Raw genomic sequence first — 24247 nt, 5'->3', positions numbered from 1 at the left:
TGGTGGCGCAGTGGTTGAGAGTCTGCCTGCCAATGCAGGGGACATGGGTTCGAGTCCTGGTCTGGGAGGATCCCACATGCCACGGAGCAGCTGGGCCCGTGAGCCACAATTACTGAGCCTGCACGTCTGGAGCCTGTGCTCCGCAACAAGAGAGGCCGCTACAGTGGGAGGCCCGCGCACCGCGATGAAAAGTGGCCCCCGCTTGCCACAACTAGAGAAAGCCCTCGCACAGAAACGAAGACCCAACACAGCCATAAATAAAATAAATAAATAAAATTTGAAAAAAGAAAATGCTCCCTATAAAAAATAAAAAAATAAAAAAAAATAAAACCTTTCATTCATATGTGATGTTAGACAAAAAGCAAGTCATTTAGCTTTAAGTCATTCTACCAAATATTTATATTTTTTATTTATATAGGAGAAATCTTCCAGTAAAATACATTGAAATCATTAGGTGCCAATATCCTGGCTGATCAAGCTCTCCTTGGTTAAAACAAGCACAAAATTTTATCTTCTTCCTCTTAATGACTGCAACCCAGAACTCAGAAACATCCTACAGAATATAAGAGAAAAGAAGAACTACTTTGTCAATAAAGAGAACACTTCTTCACTTCTGTCTGGGGGGTCCACTGTGAGCTTACAGGGATCCAGTGGACACTGCGGTGTGTAGAAATATGCATCCTCCAATCCCTGCTCACCCCACCCCGAAAGGGAAATGCAAAAGGGTCCTGGAATGGGAAACAGTCTTTCCAAAGAGAAGATGATAAGACTTTGCTGTTTGTTTTTCTCTTATGTCATAGTCCGTGTAGGGTTAGACAGCTTCTGGGGAAGGTGGAAAGAGAGCAGCAAATGTAGAACAGAGGAACGAACCAAAGATTGTGGTGGACATTGCACATGGAGGCTTATACTCTAATCAACTGAGGGCATTGATGGCTTCTCTTCATTCACAAGGGAAAACACGTCAGAGTTCCACACCACCTACATTCTAGCTGATTTAACAGGAAACCATGGGAATCAAAGAACACCATGCACATAAGACTGTGAGGCTGGCTCAGTAATTATTTAGAACTGAGTTCTAAGAGGAGTGACACTTCCATGTTACAATACTAAACTTTTGAGGGTGTAAAGGGAGAAAGGAGGTTCTGAGGATCAACTGAGATAAAACACTCTGACAGCTACAAAGTTCTAGATAAATTTATGGTGATGTTAGATTGTGACTCTCAGCCAAATTCCTTTTCTGTGTTGTAAACAGTTTTCTTTTTTTTTTTTTTCTTCACGGTGACAAACAGTTGTCCTTGAAAATCATACACATTCTCACAATTTATGAGATGGGATAATTATTATTAAGCCTCTTCCCTTTATGCAAAAATTAGACTAAAAGGAAATCACTGTTTTTAAAGAGACTTAAGAAAAGACAAAGATGAGAGCTTTTAAAATACAGTATTTAGAGGCTCCAAGGAGAAGGTATTTAAGAATTTTTTTTCTGTAGTAGTCCAAGAGAATTAGAAGAGAAGCGGTCATTTAAACACTGCAATTAAAGTGTCTAGGTTTTCCTTACCTGGTTTCACCTTTCTACTATGAAACTTAAAAGCACTATAAAGAGACCATCCCAAAGAAGGTTAATCAAAAAGTAGGGCTTTCCAAGCACAAGCAAATTTTGTCCCTTATAGCCTTCTTCCTGTACCACGCACCAAGAAGATTTAAAAATAAGTTTTCTCCACAAAGCACCTCCAAGCTCCCTACCCTCTCTGCACTGCTTCAAGGTCGGGGAAAACTTCGATTACAGAAGAGGGTCCTCCCACCAGAATGGAAGAAGGAATGAATTAGTACTTATTCCTTTAAATTCACTCAACTCTCGCAGTTACCTCCTATTGCACCTACTGTTTTGCAGGTTGGAGCAGAACATTCAGCCCCTACCCTCACCACCCCAGGCCGCTCCACTTCTGTGTAGACACCAGCTGCAGAAGCAACTACTTGAACGCTGCTCTCCTATAATCACAAGCACCTGAGAACTAAAATATGGTAGTATTTGATAAATTAGGTCTCCTATCTTTCAACTGCTTGAATAGATAAATCACAAATAAATCTGGTTAAATTGCTCTTTTCTGATTTGTAATTCACACATCATAATGATACTTCTGTTTGGTTATGCAATTTAAATATATATAATCAAGATGATAAGAACTATGTCCAAAACAAGAGTAAAGAAGGCACATACGATGTGTTAAGGGTTCTCCTGTGAATGTAGCACATTAGGTTATGCGTATGTTTTGGAGCTGCACTCAGATTTGTGAGGTTCCTAGATAAGTGATTTCCTTATCCTTTCATAGAATATATTCCTTTAATCTTTGTTATTTTTTTTATTAGTAATTGTAACGATTAGTAATTTTAAGTTTTTGCTCTAGGGAAATTTTACAATTTTCGATGGAATTACTTTGTTTCAGAAAATTCTGGCAATAGAAAAAAAATTGGATGATAGAATTTATGAAAAATTCTACAAATAATTGGTTTCCCAGTTAAAATGAGCTGTAGAAAATTACCATGGAATAGAAAACATTTCCAGATCAAGAAATTTAAACATTTACATGTTACATTAGGGGGTACACACCATTTTTCTTTTATGTAATATTATCGCAAAGTGCTTTCCTTAAAATGATTAATAAATCCTGACATCCAATTTAATTTTAAAAAAAAGCACATCTATTTTATAAACCTAAATACATACCAACCACTACCAAAGCTTTATAAATGACTTTAGTTACACCTTCTCATTTTATAGATGTAGAAACCGAGAAGAAACATATATATGGCAAACAGGTACATGAAAAGGTGCTCAACATCACTAATCATCAGGTAAATTCAAATCAAAATCACAATGAGATATCACCTCACACCTATCAGAATGGCTATTATCAAAAAGACAAGAAATACCAAGTGTTGACAAGAACGCAGAGAAAAAAGAAACCTGTACACGTTGGTGGGAATGTAAACTGGTGCAGCCACTATGGAAAACAGTATGGAGGTTCCTCAAAAATTAAAAAGAGAACTACCATATGATCCAGCAATTCCATTTCCGGGTATTCATCTGAAGAAAATGAAAACACAAACTCGAAAAGATATATATGCACCCTTATGTTCATTTCAGCTTTACTGACAATAGCCAAGACATGGAAGCAACCTAATTATCCATCAGTAGATGAATGAATAAAGAAAATGTACCATATATATATGTGTGTGTGTGTGTGTGTGTGTGTGTGTGTGTGTGTGTGTGTGTGTGTGTGTATGGAATATTACAATAAACAATGGAATGTTATTCATCCATAAAAAGGAAATCTTGCCATTTGTGACAACATGGATGGACCCTGAAAGCATTATGCTAAGTGAAATAAGTCAGACAGAGAAAGACAATTATGTTTTTAAAACAAGCAAACAAAAAATCACAATCATATATACAGAGAACAGATTGGTGGCTGCCAGAGGCTCGGGCTGGAGGGTGGGTAAATGGATGAAGGAGATCAAAAGGCACAAACTTTGTTATAAAATAAAAAAGTCACAGGGATACAAGGTACAGCATAGTGATTATAGAGAATAATGCTGTATTGTATATCTGAAAGTTGCTAAGAGTAGATCTTAAAAGTTCTTATTACAAGGAAAAAAATTTTGTAACTACGTATGGTGTTGGATGTTAACTAGAGTTACTCTGGTGATCATTTTACAATATATACATATATTGAATCATTATGTTATATACCTGAAGCTAATATGTTATATGTCAATTATATCTCAATTTAGGAAAAAAAGAAAAAAAGGAAAGAAAGAAAAACCCAGGCCCAGAGATACTAAGTATTAAGTGACAGGTAGAGAATCATCCAGACTCTGAATCTGATAAAACAAAATCCAAGCCTTCATACACGCAAGTTAATGTTCTTTCTAGTATACCATGCCAGCTCCTCTGTTTCTGTTTCAAGTATTGAAACAGAATTGAGTATTTTTTGCTTTGTTTATGTTTATGTCCATTTAACAAATGAGAAGGAAAATAAAGGCCAAGGCAGGTACAGGTTTCAAGTTTTCCGTGTTAATCAGTCTCAAATATTTTTTAAGCTTTGTTTACCAACGTGATACTTTTAGAGTTTATAACATTTATGCTTATTATCCTGCAGGGGAAAGGAAAAGCAAAACAATCTGTGCCTATGGACACACTGTCATATGCTTACTTCAAGTGCGCTTGTACTCATAACATCCACTGGAGGGAAGCAAACACTAGACTTTGAGCCTTACCTGCACTGGTGTTTCACTTTCTTGTCGAAACCCTTCAATTTGCTGCTGCTGCCAAGGAGCTAAACTGTGAGAGTCCTCTGTAGTTCTACCTTCCAAAGGGTTTGTCCGCAACTGCTCAGTAAGCCACATCTGCGTCCTCACAGAAGGCTGAATGGGAACTCCACCTACTGCTTGTTGACCAAGCATTAAATATTTCGGCGGTTCAAAAGCCTCTGAGCTTGTCATAATGGGCTTGCTTTCAGGTAAGGCACTATATGTCATGTCTAAGGCCTGTCTCCTAGGAATGGAGGAAGAAGCTCTAAAGTCCTCTTTGCTGCAGCTCTCAAATTTATATTTGTTGTCCAGAGTTGATGGTCGTGTTTTATTTATTTCCTTGTCCTCTAGCTTAAGCATCTCCATACTGTCATGTAAACAGCTAGGTCCAATTGTCCTTAGTTGTGATGTTAAAGCCTTGTCTCTCCCTGTCTTTTCTAAACCTCTCCTTGACTGTTCTGTGTGCACAATGCCACCCTGGCTGCAGTTACCTGGGACAGTGAGTTTGGATAAAGATGACCATTTCCGGAGAGGCCGGAAGTCCTTCATGTCTAGTGAAGAGTCCTGCTCCCCCCTACTGTGGTTTCCCAATGTTTGCATAAGGCTTATACTCCATTTTGAGCCATCTGATGTCAATGATTCCCTATGTTTGGAAACTGAAGCGCTGGAGTTAGATGGCATGACATGGGCAGTAGGAAGAGTAACCAATGATCGACTAGGCTTAAAAGATAATGTGCCACTTGAAGTTGAATGATCTGGAAAGAAAAAAGAATGCCAAATTAGTTGTAATTAACAGAAAAAAAAAAAAAAGAGGCAAAATGTAAAATGCCAAAACAAAAATCTGAACATGGTTTCCCAGCACAAGTTTTTCAGAGGCACTTTTATCAAAATGAGGGGCTTATTATTGTTACTATTATTATTATTATTCCTTTAAGTTTATCTGAAACAAATCAAACATACTTTCAAATATCATTTTCTAAAAATGGATACATAACAAAATATATGCTCATCTGCCATCTACTTACAGATGAAAAATGACTGGAAAACAGGTTTATATTCATGATATTTAATCTAAGTATTGTGCCTTAAAAGAAAAATCCATCTCCCCATTGAAAGGTCTTATTCATGATCTATCACTGAAGCCTCAAACACAACTTTATTAAAAAATCATATCTCTTAGTGTCTTTCCTCAACTGTGGAAATATAGGCCCAATATGAACATTTTAGCACCTCTCAAACTACAATTCAAATTAGAATATGGGTAAAGGTGCTCCTGCAATAATGGAAAATAATCCGAAAGTGTTCTAGCAATATATTTGCAGATACAGAGTAGTTCCTACACTCCCAATCTCCCTAAATGGCATCATCAATAATATATTTCCCAAGCTAGAACACTTGGAGTCTACTTTGATTCCTATCTTTCTCTGCACATTTACTAAATCCCCACGTTGTACATTTTTACTTCCAAAATGATTACATAGTTACTGCTGTAGGTCAGGCCTTCACATAATACTATCCTACACATAGGAACAGCTGTAGTAGGCTCTACGGAAGCCCAAAGGATAAATAAGGGCCTCTATACTCAATGGACTTACTATCAAGTGCCAAATTATCATCAAATATATGAAATTAAAATCAAAGATTATCATTTTTATCACATGATATCTAGAAAGGGGATAGCGATTTGAAATGCAGGGGGAGAGGAGGTGGGTGGTGAAAGGCAACTTTTACAGTTTTTTCTGTATCTTTCCATATTGTTTTACTCATAACAGAATATATTTAAATATTAGTTGTGAGCTTTGATACCATTTTAAAGAAATAAAGTAATAGAAAAAGAAATGTTGAGAAAGTCATAAGAAAATTCAGATGAGAAAGACCCAGGCAAACTAATTCAAAAATGGAATTCCAATAGGTCTTTGCACAGAATTTATTCACCTGGAGATGAAAGCGGAAAAACATTATAGATGAAAGAATACAAGAAAAAGTAATATAGTAGACATTTACCATTTAACAGTTTCCCATCAGCTTCTGCAGAACCTTTTCATACTCAAGAAAATTCCCACATTATAAGCCCAACCTCCCAAAATAAATTTTAGACCTTAAATTCCCAACATACCCTGCAACTATGATACAGACATTCAGAAGGACCTGCACAAGGTTTCAGTTTGGAAGTGAGTCACATGAGAAAACAGGCTCAGTGTGGAGCTACCACGTTTGGCAACAGCAGAGGCATTAGCCCCCAACAATGACAGCAGCAGAGGTGGCCAAACCAAGTTCTGTCCGAGAAGTGGCAGCAGTTGGGCAGCACTGGTGGTTTCCTCCAGTGGGGCCGGAGAGTGCCAGTTCTCAGAGGTGACTGAGGCATATTACCTGGAAGCTTAACCTTAAGCCTGGCTCTCCAGCCCTCCTCAAAAATTCTGAGTTAACCAAATGCCCTTAAATAAATTCCTCATCTGCTCAATCATCCAGTCAGCTTCTTCTACTGATTCAGAACACTAACTGATCCAAGTATGAAGCAAGGAGAATATGGCCTCAAAAGAAGACAAACAGGGGCTTCCCTGGTGGCGCAGTGGTTGAGAATCTGCCTGCTAATGCAGGGGGCACGGGTTCGAGCCCTGGTCTGGGAAGATCCCGCATGCCGCAGAGCAAGCCCATGAGCCACAATTACTGAGCCTGTGCGTCTGAAGCCTGTGCTCCACAACAAGAGAGGTCGCGATAGTGAGAGGCCCGTGCACCGCGATGAAGAGTGGCCCCCACTTGCCGCAACTAGAGAAAGCCCTCGCACAGAAACGAAGACCCAGCACAGCCATAAATAAATAAATAAATAAATTTTTTTAAAAAAAGAAAAACAAATTATCCTATTTATCTGCAGTATGCAGTAAGTATCAAGAAAAGCTGCTCAAGATAATTATTGAAAGGTAAATGTAAAGCAGAGTTGTGCAAATCTTCAAATGCCCTGCTACAGAAACAGCCTACCCTTCATTCAGCAAGAAATGTGACATACCAAAAGTTTCCAAACAAAGGAGCAAGTGATATGACCAAAACTGTACTTAAGATGATTATTCCAGTAACTGCTAAGGACAAATTAATGCAAAATGATTGGCAGCAGGAAGATTAATGGATTATTATGGTAATCAGTAGAAGAAGGAAATAGAGAGGAATATGCTACTGAAGGTCAGTTCTAAATAGAAATAGGACAAATGACCCCAAAGTTCTATGGAATATTTGTATTAATATATTACAGCACTATATCTACATCTATATATGTGTATTTGTATTACTATTCCTAAAGGAATATTTGTATTAAAATCATCATAGCCTCTTAAAAATATCTTCAATTCTTTAATAAACAAAAAATGGGTTTTATATCAAATTTAAAATTTTCAGACTTTCACATTTTTTTTTTTTTTAAAGATTTTATTTATTTATTTATTTATTTATTGGCTGTGTTGGGTCTTCGTTTCTGTGCGAGGGCTTTCTCCAGTTGCGGCAAGCGGGGGCCACTCTTCATCGCGGTGCATGGGCCTCTCACTGTCGTGGCCTCTCTTGTTGCGGAGCACAGGCTCCAGATGCGCAGGCTCAGTAACTGTGGCTCACGGGCCCAGTAGCTCCGCGGCATGTGGGATCTTCCCAGACCAGGGCTCAAACCCGTGTCCCCTGCATTGGCAGGCTGATTCTCAACCACTGCGCCACCAGGGAAGCCCCAGACTTTTACATTTTTAAAAAGCTGTAAGTAAAGATAGTGTAAAGGCTAAGTGTAATATTTTTGAAATCAGCATTTTTAGATTCAAATCCTGGCTCTACCACTTAGTAGTCACATGCTCAAACAAGTTATTTAACCTTCTTGCATCACAGTTACCTCATCCATAAAGTAAAGAGGACAACAGTGAAGATTACATGAAATAATACATGTAAAGGACTCAGAAGAATTCCAGGCACAAAAGCAAAATGTTCGCTATTATTACACCATTGAAATAGCTACGGGGGACCTTCAAGATGGTGGAGGAGTAAGACATGGAGATCACCTTCCTCCCCGCAAATACATCAAAAATACATCTATGTGTGGAAGAACTCCTACGGAACACCTACTGAATGCTGGCAGAAGACCTCAGACTTCCCAAAAGGCAAGAAACTCCCCATATACCTGGGTAGGGCAAAAGAAAAAAGAAAAAATGGAGACAAAAGAATAGGGACAGGACCTGCACCTCTGGGAGGGAGCTGTGAAGGAGGGAAAGTTTCCACACACTAGGAAGCCCCTTCACTGGCAGAGATGGGCGGATGGCGGGGGGGAAGCTTCAGAGCCACGGAGGAGAGCACAGCAACAAGGGTGCAGAGGGCAAAGCAGAGAGATTCCCACACAGAGGCTCGGTGCCGACCAGCACTCACCAGCCTGAGAGGCTTGTCTGCTCACCTGCCGGGGCGGGCGGCGGCTGGAAGCTCAGGCTCGGGCTTCGGAGGTCAGATCCCAGGGAGAGGACTGGGGTTGGCTGCGTGAACACAGCCTGAAGGGGGCTAGTGCACCACAGCTAGCCGGAAGGGAGTCTGGGAAAAGGTCTGGAGCTGCCTAAGAGGCAAGAGACCACTGCCTAAAATCATAATAAGTTCACCAACACCCCAAAACACACCACTGGACGTGGCCCTGCCCACCAGAAAGAGACAAGATCCAGCGTCATCCACCAGAACACAGGCACCAGTCCACTCCACCAGGAAGCCTACACAACGCACTGAACCAACCTTACCCACTGGAAGCAGACACCAAAAACAATGGGAACTACAAAACTGCAGCCTGCGAAAGGAGACCCAAACACAGTAAGTTAACCAAAAGGAGAAGACAGAGAAACACACAGCAGATGAAGAAGCAAGGCAAAAATCCACCAGACCGAACAAATGAAGAGGACATAGGCAGTCTACCTGAAAAAGAATTCAGAGTAATGACAGTAAAGATGATCCAAAATCTTGGAAACAGAATGGAGAAAATACAAGAAACGTTTAACAAGGACCTAGAAGAACTAAAGAGCAAACAAACAATGATGAACAACACAATAAGTGAAACTAAAAATTCTCTAGAGAGAATCAACAGCAGAATAACTGAGGCAGAAGAAGAGATAAGTGACCTGGAAGATAAAATAGTGGCAATAACTACCGCAGAGCAGAATAAAGAAAAAAGAATGAAAAAATTGAGGACAGTCTCAGAGACCTCTGGGACAACATTAAACACACCAACATTCGAATTATAGGGGTCCCAGAAGAAGAAGAGAAAAAGAAAGGGACTGAGATAATATTTGAAGAGATTATAGTTGAAAACTTCCATAACATGGGAAAGGAAATATCCATCAAGTCCAGGAAGCGCAGAGAGTCCCATACAGGATAAATCCAAGGAGAAACATGCCAAGACACATATTAATCAAACTATCAAAAATTAAATACAAAGAAAAAATATTAAAAGCAGCAAGGGAAAAGCAACAAATAACATACAAGGGAATCCCCATAAGGTTAACAACTGATCTTTCAGCAGAAACTCTGCAAGCCAGAAGGGAGTGGCAGGACATATAATAAAGTGATGAAAGGGAAAAACCTACAACCAAGATTACTCTACTCAGCAAGGATGTCATTCAGATTCGATGGAGAAATTAAAAGCTTTACAGACAAGCAAAAGCTAAGACAATTCAGCACCACCAAACCAGCTTTACAACAAATGCTAAAGGAACTTTTCTAGGCAGGAAACACAAGAGAAGGAAAAGACTTACGATAACAAACCCAAAACAATTAAGAAAATGGTAATAGGAACATACATATCAATAACTACCTTAAATGTAAATGGATTAAATGCTCCAACCAAAACACACAGACTGGCTGAATGGATACAAAAACAAGACCTGTATATATGCTGCCTACAAGAGACCAACTTCAGACCTAGGGACACATACAGACTGAAAGTGAGGGAATGGAAAAAGATATTCTATGCAAATAGAAATCAAAAGAAAGCTGGAGTGGCAATTCTCATATTAAACAAAATAGACTTCAAAATAAAGACTATTACAAGAGACAAAGAAGGATACTACATAATGATCAAGGGATCAATCCAAGAAGAAGATATAACAATTGTAAATATTTGTGCACCCAACATAGGAGCACCTCAATACATAAGGCAAATGCTAACAGCTATAAAAGGGGAAATCGACAGTAACACAATCATAGTAAGGGACTTTAACACCCCACTTTCACCAATGGACAGATCATCCAGAATGAAAATAAATAAGGAAACACAAGCTGTAAATGACACATTAGACAAAATGGACTTAATTGATATTTATAGGACATTCCATCCAAAAACAACAGAATACACTTTCTTCTCAAGTGCTCGTGGAACATTCTCCAGGATAGATCATATCGTGGGTCCCAAATCAAGCCTTGGTAAATTTAAGAAAATTGAAATTGTATCAAGTATCTTTTCCGACCACAATGCTATGAAACTAGATATCAATTACAGGAAAAACTCTGTAAAAAATACAAACACATGGAGGCTAAACAATACACTACTAAATAACCAAGAGATCACTGAAGAAATCAAAGAGGAAATCAAAAAATACCTAGAAACAAATGACAATGAAATCACGAAGACCCAAAACCTATGGGATGCAGCAAAAGCATTTCTAAGAGGGAAGTTTATAGCAATACAATCCTACCTCAAGAAACAAGAAACATCTCAAATAAACAACCTAACCTTACACCTAAAGCAATTAGAGAAAGAAGAACCAAAAAAACCCCCAAAGTTAGCAGAAGGAAAGAAATCATAAAGACCAGATCATAAATAAATATAACCCATTAGCCAGACTCATCAAGAAAAAAAGGGAGAAAACTCAAATCAATAGAATTAGAAATGAAAAAGGAGAAGTAACAACTGACACTGCAGAAATACAAAGGATCATGAGAGATTATTACAAGCAACTATATGCCAATAAAATGGACAACTTGGAAGAAATGGACAAATTCTTAGAAAAGCACAACCTTTCAAGACTGAACCAGGAAGAAATAGAGAATATAAACAGACTAATCGTAAGCACTGAAATTGAAACTGTGATTAAAAATCTTGCAACAAACAAAAGCCCAGGAGCAGATGGATTTACAGATGAATTCTATCAAACTTTTAGAGAAGAGATAACACCTATCCTTCTCAAACTCTTCCAAAATATAGCAGAGGGAGGAACACTCCCAAACTCATTCTACGAGGCCACCATCATCCTGATACCAAAACCAGACAAAGATGTCACAAAAAAAGAAAACTACAGGCCAATATCACTGATGAACACAGATGCAAAAATCCTCAACAAAATACTAGCAAACAGAATCCAACAACACATTAAAAGGATCACACACCATGATCAAGTGGGGTTTATCCCAAGAATACAAGGATTCTTCAATATACGCAAATCAATCAATGTGATACACCATATTAACAAACTGAAGAAGAAAAACCATATGATCATCTCAATAGATGCAGAAAAAGCTTTGGACAAAATTCAATACCCACTTATGATAAAAACCCTCCAGAAATTAGGCACAGAGGGATGTTACCTCAACATGATAAAGGCCATATATGACAAACCCACAGCCAGCATCTTTCTCAATGGTGAGAAACTGAAACCATTTCCACTAAGACCAGGAACAAGACAAGGTTGTCCACTCTCACCACTATTATTCAACATAGTTTTCAAAGTTTTAGCCACAGCAATCAGAGAAGAAAAAGAAATAAAAAGAATCCAAATCGGAAAAGAAGTAAAACTTTCACTGTTTGCAGATGGCATGATACTTACTATACATAGCGAATCCCAAAGATGCTAACAGAAAACTACTAGAGGTAATCAATGAATTTGGTAAAGCAGCAGGATACAAAATTAATGCACAGAAATCTCTTGTATTTCTATACACTAATGATGAAAAACCTGAAAGAGAAATTAAGGAAACACTCCCATTTACCATTGCAACAAAAAGAACAAAATACCTAGGAATAAACCAACATAAGGAGACAAAAGACCTGTCTGCAGAAAACTACAAGACACTGATGAAAGAAATTAAAGATGATACAAATAGATGGAGAGATATACCATGTTCTTGGATTGGAAGAATCAATACTGTGAAAATGACTATACTACTCAAAGCAATCTACAGATTCAGTGCAATCCCTATCAAACTACCCATGGCATTTTTCACAGAACTAGAACAAAAAATTTCACAATCTGCATGGAAACACAAAAGACCCCGAACAGCCAAAGCAATCTTGAGAAAGAAAAATGGAGCTGGAGGAATCAGGCTCCCTGACTTCAGACTATACTACAAAGCTACAGTCATCAAGACAGTATGGTACTGGCACAAAAAGAGAAGTACAGATCAACGGAACAGGACAGAAAGCCCAGAGATAAACCCATGCACATATGGTCACCTTATCTTTGATAAAGGAGGCAAGAATATGCAATGAGGAAAAGACAGCCTCTTCAATAAGTGGTGCTGGGAAAAGTGGACAGCTACATGTAAAAGAATTAAATTAGAACACTTCCTAACACCAAACACAAAAGTAAACTCAAAATGGATTAAAGACCTAAATGTAAGGCCAGACCCTATAAAACTCTCAGAGGAAAACAAAGGAAGAACACTCTATGACATAAATCACAGCAAGATCCTTTTTGACCCACTTCCTAGAGAAATGGAAATAAAAACAAAAATAAACAAATGGGACCTAATGAAACTTAAAAGCTTTGGCACAGCAAAGGAAACCATAAATAAGATGAAAAGACAACCCTCAGAATGGGAGAAAATATTTGCAAACGAAGCTACTGACAAAGGATTAATCTCCAAAATATACAAGGAGCTCATGCAGCTCAATATCAAAAAAAAAAAACAACCCAATCCAAAAATGGGCAGAAGACCTAAACAGACATTTCTCCAAAGAAGATATACAGATTGCCAACAAACACAGGAAAGGATGCTCAACATCATTAATCATTAGAGAAATGCAAATCAAAACTACAATGAGGTATCACCTCACACCAGTCAGAATGGCCATCATCAAAAATATTTACAAACAATAAACGCTGGAAAGGGTGTGGAAAAAAGGGAACCCTCTTGCACTGTTGGTGGGAATGTAAATTGATACAGCCACTAGGGAGAACAATATGGAGGTTCCTTAAAAAACTAAAAATAGAACTACTATATGACCCAGCAATCCCACTACAGGGCATATACCCTGAGAAAACCATAATTCAAAAAGATTCATGTACCACAATGTTCACTGCAGCTCTATTTACAATAGCCAGGACATGGAAGCCGCCTACATGCCCATCGACAGATGAATGGATAAAGAAGATGTGGCACATATATACAATGGAATATTACTCAGCCATAAAAGGAAACGAAACTGAGTTATTTGTAGTGAGGTGGATGGACATAGAGACTGTCATACAGAGTGAAGTAAGTCAGAAAGTGAAAAACAAATACTGTATGCTAACACATATATATGGAATCTAAAAAAAAAAAAAGGTTCTGAAGAACCTAGGGGCAGGACAGGAATAGAGATGCCGATGTAGAGAATGGACTTGAGGACATGGGGAGGGGGAAGGGTAAGCTGGGACGAAGTGACAGAGTGGTATGGACATATATACACTAACAAATGTAAACTAGAGAGCTAGTGGGAAGCAGCTGCATAGCAAAGGGAGATCAGCTCGGTGCTTTGTGATCGCCTAGAGGGGCAGGATAGAGAGGGTGGGAAGGAGACGCAAGGGGGAGGGGATATGGGGATATATGTACACACACAGCTGATTCACTTTTTTATAAAGCAGAAACTAACATACCATTGTAAAGCAATTATACTCCAATAAAGATGTTAAAAAAAAAGAAATAGCTAAAATAAGTGATATGTTCAGTATAACAGGCAAAAGGCTAAATATCCATACTGTACAAAGAACTCCAAAAAAAAAAACAAACCCAAAAACAAACACCTAACAACCTAATTTTAAAATAGGCAAAAGAAATCAATAAGCAAACCACAAAACAAAACAAAACAAAAGCAAATAAAGAATACATGTTTAATGGAGGCAGCCTAGGTGTCTGCTGACAGATGAATAGATAAAGATGTGGTACAGGGCTTCCCTGGTGGCGCAGTGGTTGAGAATCTGCCTGCCAATGCAGGGGACACGGGTTCGAACCCTGGTCTGGGAAGATCCCACATGCCGCGGAGCGACTAAGCCCGTGAGCCACAATTGCTGAGCCTGCGCGTCTGGAGCCTGTGCTTCACAACGGGAGAGGCCACGATAGTGAGAGGCCCGCGCACCGCGATGAAGAGTGGCCCCCACTTGCCTCAACTAGAGAAAGCCCTCACACAGAAACGAAGACCCAACACAGCCATAAATAAATAAATAAATAAATAAATAAATAAATAAATAATTAAAAAAAAAAAAAAAAGATGTGGTACATATGTACAATGGAATACTACTCAGCCATAAGAAACAATGAAATCATGCCACTTGCAGCAACATGGATGGACCTATAGATTATCATATTAAGCGAACTAAGTCAGAAAGGGAAAGATGAATATCATACGATATCACTTGTATGTGGAATCTAAAATATGATACAAATGAACTTATCTACAAAACAGAAACAGACTTGCAGACTGTGGTTGCCAAGGGGGGTGGGGAGTAGGGGGTGGGAGAGGGATGGATTGGGAGTTGGGGATTAGCAGATGCAAACTAGTATATATAGAATGGATAAACAAGGTCCTACTGTACAGCACAGGGAACTATATTCAATATCCTGTGATAAACTGTAATGGAAAAGAATATGAAAAAGAATGTATAAATGTATAACTGAATCACTTTGCTGTAGAGCAGAAATTAACACAATATTGTAAATCAACTATACTTCAATAAAATAAATTTTTTTAAGAAGTTTGTTTTTCAAAAAAAGATGTTTCAACTCACTAAATAGTAGAAGTACATTCCCTATCATATTCATAAAATTATTAAAGGTTGCTAAGATCCTACGATGGTAAGAACATAAATTGTTATAGCCTTTGGAAGAAGAGGGGCAATCTGTCTGTATACATCAATATTTAAAATATGCAAACATATAAGGAAATATATGTATACATGTGCATATGTGTATGTAAATACATATATATTCACGGGCAGAGAAATGATCTAGAGGAATATACCCCAAATTTAATAAACAACGATAGAAAGAGGAGAAAAGGAGAAAGATGCTTTCACATCTTACTTTACACAACGTCTTATTTTAATTACCATTTGGCCAAAGTTCTGCAAAGGTGTTTTATTTTGTGACCTCAGAGAGTTTGAAATATCTCAAAGAACACTGTTACTAAAGTATGAATTATGTATCAGGTGACTGTCTCACTTTCCATGTCACAGCTGAAACTTCCGAGACCAGAGATCACTAATCCTGGGTGCTACTTTTATCTGATAACATGCTAACTTCCTGTCTACCTTGGTAGCTCAATATTTCCCAACTGCAGAGAAAATCAACAATTGGTGATAAAAACCAATTCCACATCAGACTAGTATTTACTCCTACAAATCTGAAAGCTACTGATAATATATACTGTTCATAGAACATTATATTGAGAATAGTATTTACTCCAAAAGTCACTTATACCTGAAGTTCTCAAACTTTAAAATACAACAAACTTACCTGGTATCTCGAGCCCTACTCTGAGAGATTCTCATTCAGTTAGAGTAGAGAGGGTCCAGGAAACAACACTTTTTAATAAGTGATTCTGCTGTTCTATTCACCACGTCATTCCACCTAGGACTGATTCCAGTTCTGAAGCCTTCAAGTTTAAATATCTTAAGTTCAACCATCACCAGTATCTGAGTTTCACTGTAAAAACTGATTTACTGTGACATTCAGAATTCATTACTGTGAAAACTAAGGATTAAAGTTCAGTCTACCCACATACATATGCACATACATACTCATGCACATATACACCATGAATTAATGAACAAAGTATTAAATATTTGACAGTTTAAGTATCTGAAAAAAAAGACCATTCTATCTAAGAGATGAATCAAAAAATAATTTATTTTGCCCAACAAAACACAATCAATTACAGGTAGATGCAATGTGATTCCTAATGTGCTTTATTATACTACCTAATTGTAGCCACAAATCCCAAATGCAAGTTATTATCATGGCATCCAGCCCATATCTAAGTTAGAACAAGTGAAATCTAAAACCGGCAGAAGGCCGTCCTTTTAAAAACCAGAGGACATGGAACTTCCCGGGTGGCACAGTAGTTAAGAATCTGCCTGCCAATGCAGGGGACACGGGTTTGAGCCCTAGTCCAGGAAGATCCCACATGCCACAGAGCAACTAAACCCGTGCGCCACAACTACTGAGCCTGCGCTCTAGAGCCCGCGAGCCACAACTACTGAAGCCTGAAGGCCTAGAGCCCGTGCTCCGCAACAAGAGAAGCCACCACAATGAGAAGCCCATGCACCGCAACGAACAGTAGCCCCCGCTCGCCGCAACTAGAGAAAGCCCACGCACAGCGATGAAGACCCAATGCAGCCAAAATAAATAAATAAATTTATTTTTAAAATTTAAAAATTAAAAAAAAACCAAACGAACCAGAGGACAGGGTTTATAGAGAGCACAGAAGAGCTAATGGTTTCAGACAGATTTCAGCTTATAGGGGAAAAATATAAGAGGACATTGCTGTAATCTGATAATGCAAGTGAATTATATTTAAGATAACAAAGTCCTGAATTCTGAACAAAATCCCAACCTTCTGTTTCACTGTCATATTATTCTTATCTGGCAATAGATGCGAGATTGATTCTATCTTCTCTTGTATATAGAGACAGTCTCTCTCTGCTCTTTCTTATAGTATAAAGGAATTAAATTTTTTAAAAAACCACACCTTCCAGATACATATTATAACAATAAATCATGAGTCTTTACAAAGAAAAAAATGATCAGGAAACTATAACCCTATATCAAAATATTCTGATTTAAAGTGTAACAGCTTAATATATTTTCAGTCAATATAAAATATAAATATTTTATATTTTAAATAAAAATATTAAGTCTATCCCAAAGTCAATAATTAAGTTTTATAGAACACCGTGACTTTTTCCCCTTCCTGCTAATGTCATGATCATGTATCATATGAGAAAAAAAATTTTTAAGCCACATTTAACTCTTTTTTTAAACAAATGAACGTTTCTAAGTATTCCCTATATTTTTAGGTAAATATTTTAAAAATATTCTAAACTACACTCTGGTAGGAAAAGAGACCTATATAAAGAAATTCAGTAGTAGTTCAACCAAACAATCTTCTAACAACGTATTATGTACAAGGCACTGTGCTAAGTAGAAAAGACAATGCAAATATATTATTTGCAATAAAATATGAACATAGCCCTTCTCGGGGTTTACAACTTCACCATTACACACACACAGCGGCAGGACAAGGAAACTACAAAACACCAGACAATAAGAAGTGAGCCAGGGGCTTCCCTGGTGGCGCAGTGGTTGAGCATCTGCCTGCCAATGCAGGGGACACGGGTTCGAGCCCTGGTCTGGGAAGATCCCACATGCCGCGGAGCAACTAGGCCCATGAGCCACAACTACTGAGCCTGCACGTCTGGAGCCTGTGCTCCACAACAAGAGGCTGTGATAGTGAGAGGCCCGCGCACCGCGATGAAGAGTGGCCCCCGCTTGCCGCAACTGGAGAAAGCGCTCACACAGAAACGAAGACCCAACACAGCCAAAAAAATTAAATTAAATTAAATTAAATTAAAATTAAATTAAAAAAAAAAGAAGTGAGCCAGAGAGAAAAGGGAGACTGTTCATAAAAGAACTCTCAGAATGATAGCCAACTTCTCAACAGCAATAATGGAATCCAGAGCACAGTGAAATAATATCTCCAAAGGGTTAAGAGTAAATAAGTGGCACGCAAGAATTGTTTGGAACGCTAAGCTATCTTTCAAGATGAAGGCAAAATATATTTTCTGCTAAACAGAAACAGAGCTTATCACCAACCGACTCATTAAAAGAACTACTAACATTCCTTAAGTTTCTTTCACTAAAGAAGAAAAATGAGTCATGAGTTGTAAAAAGGAATGAGGTTTTTTTTAAAAAACAGCAAAGCTGTGATTAAATCTAAAAACACCAATAATTGCATAACACTATCTAACTTCTGGGTTAAAAAAAAGAGAGGGGGAGAGATAAAACCAAAATATCAACTATGACAAATACAACAGGGGTGGAGCAGCATACTACCATTACAGTCAAGTTAGGGATGCACATTATAATCTCTACATTAACAACTAAAAGAATAGGTAGAGCTCACAACTATATAGCCACAAGCAAAAGAATACAAAGCTGTACCCCTACCTTATACCTTCAACAAGTATTAACTCAAAATGAATCATAGGCCTAAATGTAACAGCTAAAACTATAAAACTCTTAGAAGAAACCATAGGTGTAAATCTTCATGATCTTAAGTCAGGAAGTGATTTCTTAGATGCAACACCAAAAGTCCAAGCAACAAAAGAAAATAAACTGAACTTCAATAAAATTTTTAAAATTTTTGCTGCAAATGATACCATCAAGAAAGTAAAAGGACAGCCCAAAGAAAGGGAGAAAATTTTTGCAATTACACATCTGACAGGGACTTTCATCTAGATTATATAAGAAACACAACTCAATAATAAAAACACAAACAATCCAATTTAAAAATGGATGTGGAATTTGAATAGTCGTTTCTCCAGAGAAGATATACAGATGGTCCTATTAAAGCATACGAAAAGGACATTTTTGTTTGTCATTTTTAGGGAAATGCAAATCAAAACCACAATGAGACACCACTTCACACCCATTAGGATGGCTATCATCCGAATGACAGATAGTAAGTGTCAAGTGTTCGCAAGGATGTGGAGAAATTGGAACCCTCATACAATGCTGATTGGAATGTAAAATGGTGCCGCTGCTTAGGAAACAGTGTGGCAGTTCCTCAAAAGGTTAAACAGAGTTACCTACCGTATGATCCAGCAATTCCACTCCTAGGTATACACCCAAAAGAAATGGAAACATATTCACAGAAGCATTATTCTTAACAGCCAAAAAGTCAGAATAATGCAATGTCCATCAAGTGATCAATGGATAAATGAAAAGTGGTACAATGGAATATTATCTTTTATTATGGTAATAAAAAGAAATGAAGTACTGATACATGCTACAACATGATGAGTCTTGAAAACATTATGCTAAGTGAAAGTCAGTCACAAAGGACGATATATTAGATGATTCCATTTATATGAAATGTCCAGAAAAAAGAAATTTATACAGATTAGTGGTTGCTTAGGGATGGGAGGGAAGGTGGGGAGTGACAGCTAACAGACTTCTTTTGGGGAGGAGGGGGGTGGGCTAAAAAATGTTCTAAACTTAGACTGTGGTAATAGTTGAACAATTCTGAGAATATATTAAAAAGCATTAAATTGTATACTTTAAATGGGTGAATTGTATAGTATATGAATTATAGCTCATAAGAGATACGTGTGTATAACTTCTAATAAACTAGAAGGAAAATGTCATGAAGAGAAAGTGAAACAAAAGAAGGCAAGAAGGAAAAAACTTGAGAAAAGCAGACTAGAAAGTATACAATATGATTTAAAATGCATCAAAATTTAACAATCACAGTAGGTGAATATCCACTCAAAACACAAGAATTGTCCACATAATTTTTTTAATCTAGCTAAATGTTTATAAAAGATACACCTAAAATATTAAGTCCTATTTTGGCATTATGGTATCTGCATAGAGACTGAGGATGATTACATAAAAGAATTACACAGAAATAACTATCAAGAACATTAGGAAAACTGTATGTCAGGTATCAAGATCATGAAAAGCATAGTTCCATGAATTGCTTGCTTTTATTCATTATATCTTAAGAATAGAGAGAAGCTTCTGTTTCCCTACTTTCAAACCTATGACCTATTCTTTTAGCAACTGTACTTGATAGCAGTAGTACACAATTCTATGCAAATCTTGGTTCTCATTTTGTTATTGTCTAATCATTATTACCGATCACCTTTTTTTCTTGAATATTTTATATTTTTTCTCAATTGTATTTTGTGAAGTCACTTCAAATCCTATTGAAGCAGAAAACGAGTGAGAAGTTCTAAAATAACTTGTTTAAAATAATTACAGAAGTCTACACTGTTCACAAATTAGTTCTCAAGCTCTTTTTGTACACTGTCTCTTAGCAACCATTCACAACAAAGTAAGAAGCTTCATTCTATAAGTTTATATAAAACAAGATGAAAAGCTGGTTTTTAAAAAAGGGGGGCATTTCTGATCTCCAACCAGACTACTGGCAACTTTATTAAAGGACAATCTGAAGTATAGTTTAAAGAGGTCAACAATTCAAAGCAAAACTAATTTTAGGGACTTCCCTGGTGGCGCAGTGGTTAAGAATCCGCCTGCCAATGCAGGGGACACGGGTTCGATCCCTGGTCTGGGAAGATCCCACATGCCACGGAGAAACTAAGCCCATGTGCCACAACTACTGAGCCTGTGCTCTAGAGCCCACGAGCCACAACTACTGAGCCCACATGCCACAGCTGCTGAAGCTCATGCGCCTAGAGCCCGTGCTCCACAACAAGAGAAGCAATCTCAATGGGAAGTCCGTGCACCACAACGAAGAGTGGCCCCCGCTCACCGCACCTAGAGAAAGCCTGCAAGTAGCAACGGAGACCAAACGCAGACAAAAATATAAATTAATTAATTAATTAATTTTTAAAAAAAAAAAACTAATTTTAAAAGCTAGTCAGTAAAAAAGCTCCTTTTTGTATTTACGCAAAAATTTTAGTTATCTTTTTCTTGAATGGCTTTTAAAATGTCATTCAACTGTACCATTTTCTAGATATCTCCTTCTAGTTTCAATTTAGATTAAGTCTCATCGGGCAGTTTACTTGCAAAGAGCTAAAAGTGTTATTTCTCTCCTATAAAAATGGTTATAAATCAAATTGTAATGATCTCAAATTATGGGACGTGATTTTCAAAAATTCAAATTTTCTCAGGAAAAAAAACTGTTACTTTATGACAGAACTGACAAGAAATTATCATTTGGTCCTCTAACCACTTGCATGTCTGGGGAAATGTGAAGTCATTAACCTCTTCCCTAAACCCATGGCTGTGCGACTGAAAGGTCTTTACAGGTCAGAAGTACATGGGTTCATCACAGTTCTCAAAAATGGACTAAATTCAGCTCAGCTTGGTCAGGTTCATATTCTACCAGATCAAGAAGCAAAATGATAGGAAAAAATGAGTAAATGAATAGACAAATGGATGGATGAACAACAATGAAGGTAAAAATGAGGGCCATAAAGATACAAAATATACCTCCAACAAACAATTTTAATTTCTGCAAATTTACTACAGCTGTAATGTTCTTATATGCCATGTTTAAAATTTTAAATTGAAATATTTTAAGCAGTAAGGTAGATTAACAAGAAAATTAAGTAGAGATGGGGAGCAAAGGAAAAGGGTTATTTGGTTTGCAAAAGAATATAAATCATAATTGTTTTGAATACTGCCTTGAAATTATTTGATTTCACAAGCAAAAAAGTATTCTGTATATAACCCTTCACCTCTTTCCATATGCAAATGAAGAACTAAGTCCATAAAGGTTAAATTACTTGACCAAGTATAGATCTCAAAAGAGAATCCTGGTCTCCTGTTTCTCAGCCTAGTATTACCTACACTATCCTACACTACACCTCTCAGTTCTTCTTCCTCTCTAGTTTCTCCCTTCAAGAGCAGATATCTAACAGTGCGGTTAAGTGCAGGGCTTTAGAGTTAGACTTGAAGAATCTCAGCTGCACCACATGAACCGCTGTATAAACCCAGATGTTGTTAATGTCCTCTAAGTTTTATTTTTCATCAGTAAAGAGAAAATGATTATATTTGACCTCAGAAGGATTCTATAATGAAAAAAAAATTTTAATCATGTATAGAAGTATAAAACCTCACACTGAAAAAATCTATGGTACATACTCTTATTAACGTTAAGGTCAACAGACCAACTAATCCACTGTAATATCTGGAGGTCATGTTATGGAAGTACTCATCATCAGAGTCCTGAAAGTTCCAAAGCTATGAAGTTGCAGCAACATAAGATTATTCACCAATGAAATGAACCTTAATAAAGCAAGGAAACAGGTTAGAGAACAGTCTAAATAAATATCATTTACTTCGCCTATAAAATGGGTATAGAATTGTACCCAACAAGTTATTTTTGAATTAACTGAAACAATCATGTAAACCTCTTATCATGATGCCTTATACACAGTAAATGCTCAATAAATATTATTACTATTGTAATTAAAAGGTTATGGGGGAACTCTTGATTTGCTTGAAAATATCACCTAAGGTATGGGGGTGAGCACAGAATATCTGAAATAAGATTGCCATGTGTTATAAATTTACAATTGTATAAGTTTGGTGTTGTGTACATGTGGGTTTTACCATTTTGCCTTCTTTTTACTTTAGTATATGTTTGAAATTTTCTGTAAAAAAGAAAAAAAAACAAGAGTAAGAACAAGAGGATATTTTACATTAAGATGAGGTGTTTTAAAGAAACCATTTAGCAAAGTAAACTAATGAAACCTAAACACTGTAATAAAATACACAAGCAAAGAAAACAGAGCCTTGGGAAATTTTTATGACGTCTTCCAAAATTAGTGGTTGCCTATGGTAGGGGGCATAGGGTTGTTGAAGGAGGGGGTGATGGCTAAGGGGAGTGGGGTTTCTCTTTGGGGTAATGAAAATGCCCTAAAATTCATTCGGGTGATACATATACAACTCTGTGAATATAATACTAAAAGCCACTGAGTTGTACATTTTAAATGGGTAAATTATATGGTATATAAATTATATCTCAATAAAGTTGTATAAAAGAATGTATGATTTTCATTGCCTAATTATCTCCTGAATCATCTAATTTTCTCCTTTCCTACTGTCTCCTTTTATGAACAAGTCATCATTGGCTCCCACCTGCAATGCCAGTGGTCCCCTGGCATCCCGTTTTGCTCTCCTCTTGATTCATCCTCAGAATGTTCTCTCACCTCCCAGTTTTGACCATGCTGTCCTCTCAGCCTAGACTACTCTCCTGCCTTGTTTTGCCCTGTCAGTTCTTACTCACCTTTTTGGTCCTCAGCTTAAACATCACTTCTGCCAGGGGTCCTTCCCCAAATCCAGTGGATTTAGGAATGTCCTCCTACCCTATGTACTTTGCCTATCATACTGCTCATATTTTATGATAATTATTTCCTGTATTGTCTTCTCCACTAGATTTTATGTATACAATGAACAAAGAAAATGTCTGTTTAATTCTAACCACTAGCACAGGACCTGACACACAGTAGAGGATAAATATTGGTCACATGAATAAATGACTAAACAAGTCCTTACATTACAAGGCCTTCGTTTCTTCATAAAATAAGGACAAGGCACCAAATGTTAACTTTTCTTATTTTTCTTCCTTTCTGACACATACTCACAGGATGACCTCAAAATTTATACTATTCAACAGTCCCATTATTTCTTAGTAAAAACAACTAACTAATGAAGATTTGATTAAATTGAAGTCCATTTTTATCAGTCCCTCCTACTTGATATAAATGAGGTTAATTAGATAAGAAAATTATCTCTGATACAAATTAGCAGTTGGAAATTATCAAAGAAAAAATATTTAACTCTATCTGTACCTTTTTTTAGTAAAATATATAAATATGCTTGAAAATTAGCCCCAAATAGACTATTAGAAGCTACACTTAAAAGCTCAGATTTAAAAAAATAAAAGAACTGCAATGTGAGCCTGCCTCTCAGGCACCATGTGATTCGGGAGAGGAAG

The 24247-nt window shown here is 37.2% G+C and overlaps 1 protein-coding gene across 9 annotated transcripts in view; it reads right to left on the bottom strand.

The window, feature by feature from the left end:
* Positions 1 to 24247, bottom strand: part of CEP85L (centrosomal protein 85L) — a 212696-nt gene that overhangs the window by 97208 nt on the left and 91241 nt on the right. For all 9 annotated transcript variants that reach the window (XM_082474597.1, XM_082474593.1, XM_082474598.1 and 6 more), the window contains one exon: positions 4279 to 5066. In XM_082474597.1, the coding sequence (XP_082330723.1) occupies positions 4279 to 5066 (788 nt within the window). The remainder of the gene's footprint in view (positions 1 to 4278; positions 5067 to 24247) is intronic.

Source organism: Balaenoptera physalus (genome assembly GCF_965194825.1).
Source record: "Balaenoptera physalus genome assembly, chromosome: 9".
Lineage (NCBI taxonomy): Eukaryota > Metazoa > Chordata > Mammalia > Artiodactyla > Balaenopteridae > Balaenoptera > Balaenoptera physalus.
The sequence above is the reverse complement of the archived record's forward strand: the minus strand, read 5'-3'. Positions and strand labels throughout refer to the sequence as shown.